Raw genomic sequence first — 14821 nt, 5'->3', positions numbered from 1 at the left:
AAAACATGCTGTCACGTATTCCCTCTTTTAGATTTGTCTAATGAATGAGTTCATTTGACAAATCTATGTTTGCATTTGCTGAAAGCGTCAAAAGACAGGAAATTAAATTAATCAGCCCCAACAGGAACATCAGCATGCTCTCCATAAAAGTATCAGCACAGATCTCTGACAACATGCTACAGCCCTGTAATTTATATTCGTATTTAGCAGACCAAGACTCTCATTTATACCCAATTAATTGCATAGCATTAATAATGAATATAAATTATATAAATTCAACTGAAATTAATAGTATATATTAGTAATTGTAACATGTATTCCTACAGTGATAATCAAAGTGATTTGTGGGTGGGTCTTTTGAGGCTTTCAAACATTTTACTTAAAACTTAAAAAGTGGTATTATGCCATTCATTGATGATTAATTTATTGGTTGAGTTCTCAACCAAAGGTTTTGTTTTTATAGCTAGTATGCATAACAATGCATGATTTAAAAGTATATTTAGCGTCATTGTTTTCCATTTCCATGACAATTCTGAGGTCCAGGGGCACTACCTCAAAATCCACACAGAAATGGCTGCGACAATGCAAACATGTTCTGCAATGGCTAGCTCAGGCACCAGACCGAAGCATTTGATAAGCACAAATCCAAGAATGATCTTACAAGGATCTGCACAGAATGAATCCGTCCAAATGTGTGTCACCTTGTCAAGCATTACCGGAAAACACTGTTAAACACTGTTATCCTTGCCAGATGTGGATGCACCAAGAAATAAACCACGGCTGCCAATAATGATGGAATCTTGACTTTGGTCAAATCTATTTTTTATTAAAAGGATATTTGATTCCATTGAAACATTCATAAAGTACAGTCTATGTTCAACATTCTGAACACATATTGTTTCTTTTTTAAATGTATATTTTCTGCATTGCCAGTCAATGGTACCCATAATTCTGGAGCCCATTGTAGGTACAGTAGCTGATATACACTGTGAGCACTTTATTAGGTATTTATTAGACTTATTTTTTAGACTTCTAAAGGCTCTAGCCTATCCATTTAGAGTTATTATGTGTTGTGTGTTCAGAGTTACCGTCACCTACCTGTCAGCTTTGACCAGTCTGGCCATTCTCCTCTGACCTCTCTCATTAACAAGGCCTTTCTGTCCGCAGACCTTTTTTTTTTTTTTTTGCACCATTCTTTGCAAACTCAAAAATAACATATTCAGACTCTGATGATGTTGATAAGTCGCGGACATCAGCAAGTCATGGCATGCAAAGGATATGCAACCAAGTATAAAAAAATGACATTTGAATCTATCATTATGTTAATTTGTCTAATTTGTTTTTAGCCCCTAAAATTGGGGGGACTATATATAAAAAGGGCTGTATTCACCGTTCACCCGATTTAGATGTAAATACCCTCAAATTAAATTTACTTCCAACTCCAATATCCTGTGGTAGACAGCTAAAATAACAATAACTTTGTCAATGTAGAAATATTTATGGACCTGACTATATTTAAGTGACAAAGTAAACTCCTAATTCTGATTTGGACCACTGAACAGTAATTCCATTTGAGGCCATGACATAATCTTGGCATGATGTTGTCAAATAATTCCGAGTACAGCTCACTGTAGACCTTGGGGGTGGACTCTTTTAAATAACAAATTTAATGTGTATCTTGCTGAAGTCGCATTGGAAGTTCATCCAGGGAGCACAGTCGATATTGAGTGGGAACCTCTGGTGGGCGAGTGTCACCTTTCCTGTCAATTAGGTATCCATGGATGCCTAAGGAGCGTGCAGTGCGGAAGTCATTAGTATAGTGGTCACCAATATGTGCCACGCTTGTGGCTGCCACCCCACACCTCTGCAGTGCCAGCTGAAAGATTGCTGGGTCAGGCTTGGCCACCCCTGCCATCTCAGAAGTCAACAGGAAGCTGAAATAAGACAGCATTCCACAGCCACGCAAAATCCCTTCTAGGCGGTTGTCGAAATTGGACACCACACCAAGCTGCAATCCTAAGGACACGCATCCCTGCAGAGCCTTCTCTGAGTCTGGGAACACCTAAATAAAAGAAAACAGTAATCACAACGGTCAGGAGGTCCATTTTTGCTATTAATCAGTGTCAACATGCCATTAAACTTGTCTTGCACACTAATAATTTACATATTGATTAAATTATTATTCTTAAACACATTCAAATACTGAATATGAAAGGGTTCTCACTAAATCAGGGGTGGAATACACCATCTGTGAGGCTGTTTCACTCTATCATTATTATCACTCTTCAAGTGTGCCATAATTATGTGCATGGCCTTTATGTGCATCCTCACCTCCCAATTCTCTGGCCCACTGAAGCCGTGGTAGAGATTTTCAGCTAGTCTGTCAAGCAGGACTTGGTCCCTTACCCCACACTGGGAAAAGGTGTTCTGCACCACCCCTGCCCACCAGGCTTGCCCACCAAGCCCCTGGACCATTCCATAGTTTGGGTAGAGGCGAGAATGTTGGCGGTAAGCACAACGGAAGGCCGACTCAATCTCAGCTGCAGGGACATTGAGCCCAACCCGCCTTGCTTCCTGGCAGTACTGCTCCCCCACTGACTTGCGGACTCGCAATAGGGTGTCCTTCACATCCCATAGCACCCACCGCACTCTCCCATACATAGTACCTGCCATGATGAGTACACAAGGTACAGTGTTTAATTATCTAATTTACTGGCATTTTATCAAAATGTCTTGATAAACCTAAACATGACTGAAGCTGAAGCTGTTCTTGTATCCTTTCTAATCTACAGCCAAAATAGCACTGGTGTATTCTGCTACTCTTGCTAACTGGGTCAGGGCAACTAAGGGAAAAAAATGTGGAACTACACTCTCTGAACACACAACACATCAAACCAAAAGTGGATAGGCTTCTGCTAGCAGGAGAAGGCTTAATAAGTACCTTATAAAGTGCTCACTGAGTGTATATTGCAATGAATGCGTACAGTCGAGAATTTAGAGGTCACATTCCTTCCCAACCGCCATACGGTCGTGGTTAGCCAGCTTGCTTTCGGGGCACTGAAGCCTCGAACCAAGATCAGAGTTTTGGTTAATGCTCGCGTGTTGTCTGGATAGACAGTCATATACATATAAATATGTTAAGAAGGAGCTCACTCAACACGTTTCCAGTGAATTTGCAGATGGAATACAATGTGACCAACAGCTTCTTTGTAGGTTCCGTGCTTGCAGAACATGATTTATTTAAATTATTTGAACTATCTATTGGTAACAATATCAATTAGTGTAATAGCTAGCTATAACTGCTCATTTATACCTGACGTCGGCTCAGCTGTAGTTTTCACGAATGCGAGTTAGCCGTTTTGCTAGCCGCGTTAGTATAAGATAACCTTACAGACACTGATACCCAAAGTACGCTATACGGGAGCAATGGTTTGCATGGTACATCACGAAAAAGGGTCCTGCCAAGAACAAGCAACCGCGCGGTAAACGGTTCCGTAGCTCTCAGTGAGCAGATACATCAACATAAAATGCTGCGTTCCAGACAACTCGAGTTTTTCCGACCTGCTAATACAAAATGGACAATAGAGTGTCACTCTAACTTGGGGGAAACCCAATAGAAAAACGGCCACAGAAAAACGGCCAACGTGACATGTCATGTGAATATTGTCATGTTGTCCCTTTTGCAGATTATAATGGCTGCCTTTGTACATTGTATACCTAGCAATAATTGCGAATCTAGATTTGGCAAATATTTGAGCAAACAAAAATGTATGAATGTATGAAACTGATTTAATTAAGAAAATTCATAAGACTTCCAACAAAAGCATCCTAAATGACGACGACAAGAATTAATTCATTGATTTGCAATGCAAAGTAGACATCCTATACCTTCATAAAGCAAAATTGGAATGCAATTTGCAGCTTGATTATTAATGGAGTTGAAAGTTATAACCAAAGTGAAATTGCAAAGGTAGTTGATCAGTTTTACAATAAGCTGTAGGCCTACCCCTACCCCTATTGCCCAAGTGATGCCCAGAACGTATTAGGAAAGATTTAAAAGTTTCTCTTCTATTGACCGTAAGTATTGAGTTATGTGAATCAAATCTTACATTTGAGGAATTTGAAATTTGTTAAGAAAATAGCTCCAGGTAAAACACCTGGTCCAGGCTGGTTAACTGGTTATTTTTGCAAAGAATTTTGGGAGGATATAAAGGATCTTATTTGATGTGAAAGTTGAGTGTATAAATAAGGGTGATATTATGACCTCATATGACCCGGCCGATAACACTTATTCGAAAGCCAGGCAAGGACAAGAGATCTTTGGATAATCTAAGACCTATTATTCTGTTAAATGTGGATTATAAACTGTTTACTGGGGTTATTGCCTCAAGATTAAAGAACGGGGTGGGACAAATAATCATTGAATCTTGGTTTCTAAAAGGAAGATTGATCCATAGCAATATTCGTTTGGTCCTTGATTTAATTGAATATGAAAATATAATTGAAGATGATGGTTTTATATTATTTCTAGACTTTTATAAAGGATTTGACAATGGTGGACCATGCCTTTATGTTCAAAACATTGGAGTTATTTGGAGATAAATTGGTGAACTTCAGCAAAATAATGTATAATGATATCAAGAGCTCTGTGGCTCTGCCTACCGGTACATCTCCACAATTTTATATTAGACGTGGAATTCATCAAGGATGTGCCAGCTCTCCACTTTTATTCCTCATGGTGGTTGAAATGCTTTTTGATTAAAAATGATACAAATATTCAAGGTTTAAAAGTCAGTGGAAATGACTTTATAATTATCAGTTGACACAACATTGTTCATAAAGAATGAAAGGCAAATTCCCCTAGCTTTGAATGTTATTAGGTTCTTCTCTAAAGTTTCAGAGTTATGTTTAAACATGAAAAAATTGAACTTTTTTACGAAAGATAAAGAGTTTAGCTAAAAGGAGAATATTCAAAATAATTTAAAGAAAGGTGAATCCACCCTCAATTCATGGCTCCAAAGAGATCTCACAATATTTGTCAGGACAAGGATATTGATATTGAATTTCAATTTCATTTAGAAAAAATGATATAGTAAAACCTTCTGATAAAGGTGGATGAAATGCTATAGATTTTGAGTCAATGAATGGAACCTTAAAATGAACAATTAAAATGGTTACAATCTCTATTAGCAAATGGTAATACACATTGGTTTAAAATTCCCTAATTTATTTTTGAAAAGGCTGGCGGCATTGTCATTGAGAATGTGTTAGTTGACTAGCGAACACTGTATAATGTGCATGTTACTCTGTGTGGGGTTTGGGGGCGGCTGAGGGGCTATCGGCCCAGCCACCATTCAAACACTGTACTATGTTGAAACCTGACTGCTTGATCACGTGTTTCCGGAGCAATAAAACCGTTGAGCTTGAATTCCTGGTCTGTCAGTTTCATGATGGTGCCCCGCCTCACTAAATTGCTGTCAGAAGAGGGGATGAAGCTGATTGAGGAAATTGAAGAATTTGTCATCAAGGACGTAAGCTGGGACCCGAGCAGTTTGCCGTCCTGGCAGTCATACATAGTCCATGAAATCAGAAATCAGTTTGCATACTCATCGCATTGATTTTTGATGATCTCTCTTTCTTTTTGGTTCAGCCTAGAAATGATTTGGACCCTGGAAAATTGTAAAGTGACATTGCCTGCTTCTATTAATGACTGCAATCTGAGATTCACGCTGGAGCGAGTATGATGAGTTTAGACAACACTCATAGAAATTCTATTCCTGGGCCATGGCAGCCATCGTTTGGTAGTGCCACTTGTGGAACAAATTAATAGGGAGGTAAGGCAGATGTATGGGGAATGATACTTCCGGTATACTGCCCCCTATTAAATAGAGCTGTGAAAGTTAAATATAAGCAAACTACATAGCGTTGAAGTCAATCCAAAGTATGTTTTTCATGTTTAAATACATAGCTATATACTGAATATGATGTGATTTCAGTCTGTAAAAAGTAGTGTTCTGCATTTTTAGATCACCAAGACTCAGCCTCTCATAATGCTTTCCCTTTCATAGTAACAAGATTTCCACAATTGGATCATCCTAATGCCACCGACAGTGTCTGTATTCATTTATTGTCCCGACTCGTGCAAAAATCCGACTTAATTGGCATGATTCTAACTTCTAAACGTGATTACAAATTTGATACATTCGTGTAATTATTTGCCTATCAATGGCAACCTGCAACCGATGTCAAGTGCAATTGTGGAAAAAAACTATGTATATGTTTAAAAAGCAATGAAAATCTGCATAGCAATAATATGCAATTTAATGCTTAGTTTGTTTATATGTTGTTGCCATCTATTGTGAAATCCACTACCATAGCACTTAGCAGTATACCAAAAATTCCATTCAGCGGGACTTCCGCTTTACTGCCCTATTGAATGGAACCACGTGATCACGTTTCCTTTCCAGTTATATTACAATTCAATGGTGTCCTTCCAGTGATGACTTATAGTGCTTTAAAACCCTTAAAAGCAAAATATTTCTCAGTCGATATGAAGCAATGTTCAAAGAAAATGTATAATTATCTCTCATCTCTACCATTTTATTTAAAACTGTACATTTTACACAATTTTATTATTTTATGTATTAAATATTCGTTACTATGTTCTTATGATTCTACAACTATATATGCAACATACAACTTGTACTACCTTTGTAATTAAATTCTCTATACCAGAGTTCTGTACACTTTGTCTTTAAAGCAAAAAAACATTGAACAGAGCTCCCATAGGAATCCATGGGACCGGAAAGCGGAAAGTGCTTAGGTTCCTGCCAAAGGTTTCTATTGGCGCCCCTGTCCGTCCCTCTCTCGTCCCACCCATAAAACAATTCTGTTACCCCTGGAAACCAAATGAAGTAACTTAACGTTGAAAAGAAGGAGATGTCGTGGTGTTGGTGTAAGAAAATCAAAACTCGTTGTTCCAGCACAAAAATAGAAAGAGGTTGAAAAAAGAAAGATAATTGTGCAGATTTTTTTTATCATCCTTTAATTGCTGAGAGCACAATTTTCCCTGTAAAGAAAAAAACGGAAGAAAATTCTGGGACCGGGTTGTGACTCGGTAAGTTACCATGACACAACAAGGAGCAGCGCTGCAGACGTACAACAACGAACTCGTGAAGTGTAAGTTAGCTCTATATTGGTTGTTGTTGTCTACCGCGTTGTACAGTGAAAATGAAAACATTTAACTTATCTGGCTTTAGCAAGATAACATAGCCAATGTTAGCGTACATTTTATTTAAATACTGAAATATAACGTAGTAGTGGCGTAGACTCACGGTGTCCCGAACAGAACACGGGGAAGCGGCCGCTTCCACCAGAAGTTAACGTCAGTTCAATAGTCGCTAGTTTTTCTCCTGATAAATGTTGTTTTCTGAATATGGTTCCTTATTGGCTATCCCAAAGATTGATTGATGTGAATTGGACCAATAATATCCCTGTGTTAACGTTAATTAAAAACGGACACCGTCTATAATATACACTCACCGAGCACTTTATTAGGCACATTTATTCGCTACACCTACTTATTCATTAGATTATCTAATCAGCCAGTGAATGCATATAACCATGTAGATACGGATCAGGAGCTTCAGTTAATGTTCACATCAACCATCAGAATGGGGAGAAGATGTTATTTAAGTGACTTTGTTTGACCGTGGAATGATTGCTGGTGGCAGACAGGGTTTGAGCATCTCAGAAACTGCTTAACTCCTGGGAATTTCACATACACTAGTCTCTAGAGTTTGCAAAGAATGTCATGTTCTGCATTTTTAGATCGCAGAGAGGGAAAGCATTATGGGATGCTGACTTTTAGCCTATCACAGTGACAAAATTTGGACCATCCTAATGCCACCAACAGTGTGTCTATTCATTTATCGTCCCGACTTGTGAAATTTAAAAATTCTGACTTAAAGGTACAATAGGTAAGATTTTTGTGTTAAAACATTTTTACAAGACCATTGTAAATCTCTTTCTATCATTCAAAAAGGCTCACTGACATGTTGACTGACCCCCTGCCTGTGTTTATAGTCCTTAAATTCACGTTTCAAAGTGTAAATTTGTTGGGCTGTCACTGTGTATCAAAACATTGTACAGTTGTACATCAATTCAAGCTCATTGGTTGAAAATTGATTCTAACTGCCACAGCCAATGGCGTGAGGGCTTATTCAGATTTGTGTAGCTGCCCAAATTGCACTCCAGACAAGTGATCACTTTTATCTCTTTACGTGTTTAGTTGAACCTTTATCTCTCTCAAACTCTAAGTTACAGTTATATCGTTTGTGGTGGACTATCATATCTTAATTATATAGCCAGCTAGTTATGTAGCCAAGCAACTAAGTGAAGACTTAAAAAAGACCAAAAATAAAAATAGTGTTGTGGACATTCAGCGAACATTTTCTTTCGAGAACACTACAGAAAGACAGCAGGCTCTGTTGCGTTTGTCACTGCCAACTTATAATAACTGAACTGTATAATAAGGCTTCATATTACATGTATTCATAGACTGTGGGAAGCTTAAACAGTGTTGTGGTCTGTGGTTGTTTGTTCTTGCAATTTCTCTCTTGACCGTTAGGAGTCCGAAATTACCTATTGTACCTTTAACTGGCATAATTCTAATTTATAAACTGGATTACAAATAGGATACATTCGTGTAATCAGTGGCCTATAGATGGCAACCTGCAATTGGGGAAAAAAAAACCCTGGGGTGTGAATGTGTTGTGAGACTGACCGTCCCAGGATAGAAAGCGTCGTCTTTGTTGTTGTAATTGGTACACAAATCTGACTGTATACGAAATGTTTTTGCAGATGATCTTAAGTTTTATGTCTGTAGAAATATTTAATGCTTCATTTCCTTATATGAAGTTGTTGTTGTGGTCTATGATTAATACGTTAACATAACACTTAGCAGTATACCGGAAATGCCATTCAGCAGGACTTGCGCTTTACCTCCCTATTGGCTTCAGAAGCATAGACTGTAGTTCAGAAGTCGTGTCGTCATTCCCTTCGGAAATATCAATGTTTTTTTTTTTTCCAGACTTCCGGATCAAAAAAATCTGACCGTATGTGGGAGAATTGAATGGAGTTTTTTGAAATCCTTTAAAATAAACTGAAATCAATGACATTATGGACGTTTGTTCTACTTTAGTTATGGTATTTGTGTTTGATTTGCACTTTGTTGTACGTCGCTCTGGATAAGAGCGTCTGCTAAATGCCATGTAATGTAATGTAATGCATTTGATTTCTAACAATATTCTGTTGAATGAAAGGCAAACAAGAATGCTTGTTCGTTATGTGATGGACTGGATTAAGCAATTAATGCATCAATATATTTACTCTACTACACTTTAAATCTCTCCTCTATGCAGAGCCTACAAATATTAAGACCTGTAAGAAACAATCCTTTGTGAGAAGAGCACATCCCCTGAAAGAATTGCTGATGGCTGTTTACTGAGGGAAGGGATATGTTTATTTTATTAGTTCCAGGAGTAATGGGAGGACACAGAATGAATGCACATATAAATAATTAATATTTTCAAATTTTGTCACTATGATAGGCTAAAAGTCAGCCTCCCATAATGCTTTCCCTATCTCTGCAATCTAAAAATGTGGGGGAGTGGAGGGTTAATTTGGCAGAGGGCTAGACTAGGCAGTATGGGTGTTCCTACACTGTCCTGCAGACTTGCATTTTATTGTATACTCTATCCCATGGTACATGGTACAGACAGTCCTCTGCAACAACAAGGCCAGCTGATACTGATTCTTGTGGTCTAATTGAAGGCGAATCCGTCGTGACTGACGTTACAAATCGGAGAGTTTTGTGACAAGTATTATTGTACAGCTGCCATTGTACTTATTATTAAGTTTCAATGTTTTTGGCTACCTATACTAGGCCCTTGTTTGACATGGAAATACTGTCAATTCATCTTTAACTATGTGCTTCTTTGTGCTGTGGTAGAAGTTTGTTGCGGGACTGATGTTACAAAAAATGGACTTGCATAAAATCTAGTCAGCTTTGATTCAAAATTGTCTTCAAACTACTGGAAGTAGAAAATTGCATCTAACACATTGTAAAGACTATATATCAGTAATAAACACAGATAATAATCAAAGAAAATGGTTATTTATTTTTCCAGTAATTAGGCTAGCTACATGAATATACCGTGACTGACATTATCGTGACTGATGTTACAACTTGTCCACTTACAATAAGCAGTCCACAAGCCAACACTTTGCAAATCTCTGTTTGCAGCTTGGGTTGGCAAGTATAAGAGTTCTCAATTGTAAGCAATGATATTATTCCAAAGACTTTCATCTTATTGGCACGGCTGCAATGCAGCGATCAATGTCAGACATCGGACGCTGAGTGAACAAATCCACTGCAATTAATCACAGCGGCTCCACTGTAGCCATCGTGTTACGTTCGATGGCAGCGTCAAAGTTAGAGAATCACCAAAGTTCATTTCTCGATGGTTGACGTGGGTATTCATTCCCATGAAATGAATTGAATTGAAATGTACTTGTTCTGCTAGTTCTTATTTATTTAACAAATTATAAAGTGGGTGACTGATTTATCCAGTCTGTGCAGATGGTGATCGCTAAACACATTGCTAATTGCTATTAGCTAAATTCCATTTAGTTAGCAAGGGTCTAGCTATAATCGATGGATGTGCTCCTATATAACTGTAATTCTCTTTTCTGAAATTAATAAAAAACTATGAAAGGAAATAAACCACTTCAGTGTGGTTTGTGGTCGTGAAGGTGCTGCCATCGCGCTATTGTTCACTTCACTCCAGTAAGCAGTAATGCCTACAAGTCGGAGCACGAAAAACGCATGCGATGATGTCACCAAATAATGGACAATTTAATTTGTTGCCTAAAATTGGTCATCGATTTTAGTGGACTGCGTCGATTATTTGTTGCACCTTTTGTACAGATCAGATTTCCCAACCCCAATTCTAACGTTAACCATTGTAGCCTACTATAAAATGCTGAACTAATCCTAAACATGGCGGCACGCATGGTGCAGTGGGTAGCTCTGCCGTCTCACAGCAAGGAGGTCCTGGGTTTGAGTGGGTTTCCTCTGGGTACTCCGGTTTCCTCCCACAGTCCAAAGACATGCAGGTTAGGCTGATTGGAGAGTCTAAATTGCCCGTGGGTATGAGTGTGTGAGTGAATGGTGTGTGTGCCCTGTGGTGGACTGGTGACCTGTCCAGGGTGTATTCCTGCCTTTCCCCCAATGTATGCTGGGATAGGCTCCAGCCACCCTGCGACCCTGTTCAGGATAAGCGGGTTAAGATAATGGATGGATGGATGTATTCATGTCTGTGAAAGAAACTGGGAAAGGGAACTGGGTTTGTAACTGAAAGAGAACGTACATTACAATATGTGGGTAATTTCTTTTCATGCTATGAAAAATTTACATTATACCAAAATGAATTTATGACTGCTGGACATTTTCCAATCAAAGCTCACATTCTTGTTGTAGAACACTGTTGTTATACCCATTGGCAGTATATAGTATGCATTTCAAATCTCTGAGTTATGCAAGTTGTTTTGGCTATGAGTACATGCTAAATGCCAGTAATGTAATGCAGTATAATGTAAGCAAATGCAATTTACCACTAAATGGATAACTTTGCCTTCTACACAGTAAAATGGTCAGTGTTAAACCAACACTTAGAGAGTGGGATCAACTCTGCAAGATGATACGATGGAAGTAAAATGTGATTAGAGAGCACTCTGTTGTGTTTCTATTTTTTGGTTCATAATTCAATTTTCATAATAGATTAATCAGAATAGATTTGTGTTAATAATTTCTGTTCCTAGTAAGATTTTGGTCAGTACACTGGTAATTATTGAAGGTCCCACTTGTAAAACTGTCTACAGGAGCATACAGTATTTTTCATATGCATGCGCAAGTGAGCACTAAATTGCGACCAATTGTTTTCCCTCAGGTATTGAAGAGTTGTGCTCCAAGCGGGAGCTGTTGAATCGGCAGATCCAGCAGGAGGAGGAGGAGAAGGGGCGCTTGCAGCATGACGTCCGTGTCCTGACCGAAAAGCTCAGCCGTGTGAATGAGAGCCTGGCTCGCCGGCTGGCTGCCCGCGCAGACTTCGACCGCACCATTGCAGAGACCGAGGCTGCATATATGAAGGTCACTAAACCACAGCACAGAGAGCACTAATGCTGTCTGTAGCATTACCTACAGTCCATAACATTTGGGACAGACATATATTCCCTTGATTAGGCTGTGTACTCCACATATTTGTAATCAACAGTATACATTGTTTGTACAAGTGCAGATTTGTTTTATTAAAGCTTATTCTTATACACTTAGGTTTCACCATGGACAGCACTTTTTATATATAGCCCCTAATTTTTAATCTAATATAGTGGAGTACAGGGTCAAATAAAGAATAAATCAGTCTTTTTTCCCAAAGATTATGGAGCTCACTTTATGTTTGTTATACAGCTCTGTATATTAGTCTGTACCCTCAACAGTATACATAATGAAGTGGCAGACTGTGGTTGCTTGGATGCTGTGACTATGTGTGGGAGCACTAAGTGTGGGAGCTGCATGTGCTAATTAAAAAACAACAGTAACAGCTCCAGCTGAAGAGACCCATTAGCCAGGTGTGTGTGTGCGTGTGCTCGCCCGCCCATACAAGAAGGAAAATGCCCATTTTATCCTTCCTTGTCTCCTTGTTCCTTGCCTGACGCGGAAATCGATCGAGGTTTGCAATCTTTAAGGACATTCCAATCCATTAAATGTTCCTTCAGGGAGCTAGGAAGCAGGAGCTAGGAGGCTCCCAAAGATTTCTTGAGCAAGGAAATCCTTGAGCGCATGGCTTGCAAAACTATTTTTTTGGAATGCGTGACAGAAAATGACTTGCAGATCCACCTCTCTTCATCTGCAATACAAATGCCACATCAGTAACCAACCTGGCTTCAAACTGACCTTTGAAGGAGAAAGGACATTCCATTTGTCTAATTCACATTTTCTTGATTCCCTATCTTCGCATCCTTTTCTCGCTTCCTTTCCTTGCCTCCTCTGATATGTAGAGCTAGGAGCAAGGAAAGGAAGTAGGAGGTGGAAAATAAGCAATTGGAAAGGGCCCAGAGAGAGAGTCTGTCCCTGAAAAATGCCCTCTCTGCCTACTGCCTAGCCCAATATAGAGTACACTGGATGAGAAAGTGGTTAAGTTGGAGAAAGTCTCTATAAATGTTAAATCCCTGGATGAGATGCATATGTATACAGTGCCCTCCATAATGTTTGGGACAAAGACCCATCATTCATTTATTTGCCTCTGTACTCCACAATTAGAGATTTGTAATAAAAGAAAATCAAATGTGGTTAAAGTGCACATTGTCAGATTTTAACCTGTTTGCGCAGTCCTCAAGATCTGGCAACCTTCACCCATTTTGCAGTGTTCTACTTTGAGGCTTTATAACTCCAGAGATGATCATCACAGAGACTTGACATGGCTTAAATGAAGACACAATTTACAATTTAGTTTATTTTCATAATTTAGATACAAAACAAAGTAGGTGAAAATGCAAAAAAAAAGTTGTTCTCCTACAGTGAAATACTAAGAATCACAAATAGGTAGGAAGTAAGCCTATACATGTTCTGAATGGCAGTCCCCTTCAAAAGTATTGGAACAGCATGGCCAATTCCTTTGTTTTTGGAATACATTTGGGGATGAGATAAAAAGTTGAATGTGAGACAGCATTTCAGCTTTTATTTCCTGGTATTTACACCTAGATGTGTTAAACTACTTAGAACATAGCACTTTTGGTATCAGACCACCCAGTTTTTAGGTGAGCAGAAATATTGGAACAGAGAGTATTTAAGTAAATTCAAGTAAATAACACTTAATATGGTAGCGTATCCCTTGCTTGCAATAACTGCTTCAAGCCTGCGACCCATTGAAATCACCAAACTGGTGATTTCCCCTTCATTCTCCTCTTCAGAAGGTGAAATGCCTGCTCAAGTGGGTTTAGGTCCGGTGACTGACTAAAACCCCCTTCAATTATTCTCCCTAATGTAATGTGTTGCCTGTGTGTTTTGGGTCATCGTCTTGCTGCATGATGAAGTTCCTCCCAATTAGTTGGATGCATTTTTCCAACTAATTGACAGACAATGTTTTTGTAGACTTCTGAATTCATCTTGCAGCTACCATCATGAGTTACTTCATCAATAAAGATTAGTGAGCCCACTCCAGAAGCAGCCATGCAAGCCCAAGCCATGACACTTCCTCCACCATGCTTCACAGATGAGCTTGTATGTTTTGGATCATGAGTAGATCCCTTATTTCTCCACACCAATGACGAGCATTTGTACCTTTTTAGGCACTTTTTGCACCTTTATTTCTGAGAGTGGAGGGAGGGAGAGAGTGAGTGAGAGATGAACAAATTAACAAATGTTTTTTTCTTTTTTTCTTGTCATTGATAAAGTGCTCTGAATTTCCCACAGATCCTGGAGAGCTCACAGACTCTGCTCACTGTGCTGAAGCAGGAGACAGGGAACCTCAGCAAGGTCACTGATCCCCGAGGATGCAACTAAACTGACCCCAAACAGAACTCCTCCTCTCACTTGTATTCCCACAGACAGTTTGTAATATATTTATGCATTTAAGAGTATGGGTACAATTAATCAGGATTTCAGTGCTTTGTGCAGAAGATTGTAGCAAGATTTTAATAAATTAATAAAGGCATTTTGTAGCTAGCAGCCATTTCTTTAATGTTTTCATGTGTAGTTACT

The 14821-nt window shown here is 38.8% G+C and overlaps 2 protein-coding genes across 5 annotated transcripts; one reads left to right on the top strand and one right to left on the bottom strand.

Annotated features, from left to right (window-relative positions):
* Window positions 1–805: 805 nt before the first annotated feature.
* Window positions 806–3452, bottom strand: hdhd3 (haloacid dehalogenase-like hydrolase domain containing 3). Of its 4 annotated transcripts, XM_061261431.1 has the most exons (4): window positions 3314–3409; window positions 2942–3106; window positions 2332–2666; window positions 806–2062 (listed from the first exon to the last, which is right to left on the bottom strand). In XM_061261431.1, the coding sequence occupies exons 3-4, from the start codon at window positions 2659–2661 to the stop codon at window positions 1667–1669; spliced, it is 726 nt and encodes a 241-aa protein (XP_061117415.1). In that variant the 5' UTR covers window positions 2662–2666; window positions 2942–3106; window positions 3314–3409; the 3' UTR covers window positions 806–1666. The 4 variants fall into 4 exon arrangements, with proteins under 4 accessions (XP_061117415.1, XP_061117414.1, XP_061117413.1 ...); XM_061261430.1 differs by lacking the exon at window positions 2942–3106 and having other exon boundaries at window positions 3314–3452; XM_061261429.1 differs by lacking the exon at window positions 2942–3106 and having other exon boundaries at window positions 3154–3409.
* A 3452-nt stretch (window positions 3453–6904) lies between these two features.
* On the top strand, window positions 6905–14795 carry LOC133141091 (microtubule nucleation factor SSNA1-like). Its single transcript, XM_061261484.1, has 3 exons — window positions 6905–7179; window positions 12012–12211; window positions 14534–14795. The coding sequence occupies exons 1-3, from the start codon at window positions 7128–7130 to the stop codon at window positions 14621–14623; spliced, it is 342 nt and encodes a 113-aa protein (XP_061117468.1). The 5' UTR covers window positions 6905–7127; the 3' UTR covers window positions 14624–14795.
* The last annotated feature ends 26 nt before the right edge of the window (window positions 14796–14821 follow it).

This window comes from Conger conger, chromosome 11 (assembly GCF_963514075.1).
Source record: "Conger conger chromosome 11, fConCon1.1, whole genome shotgun sequence".
In the NCBI taxonomy this organism is placed as follows: domain Eukaryota; kingdom Metazoa; phylum Chordata; class Actinopteri; order Anguilliformes; family Congridae; genus Conger; species Conger conger.
Note: the sequence above shows the minus strand (reverse complement) of the source record. Positions and strands in the feature narration are given on the sequence as shown.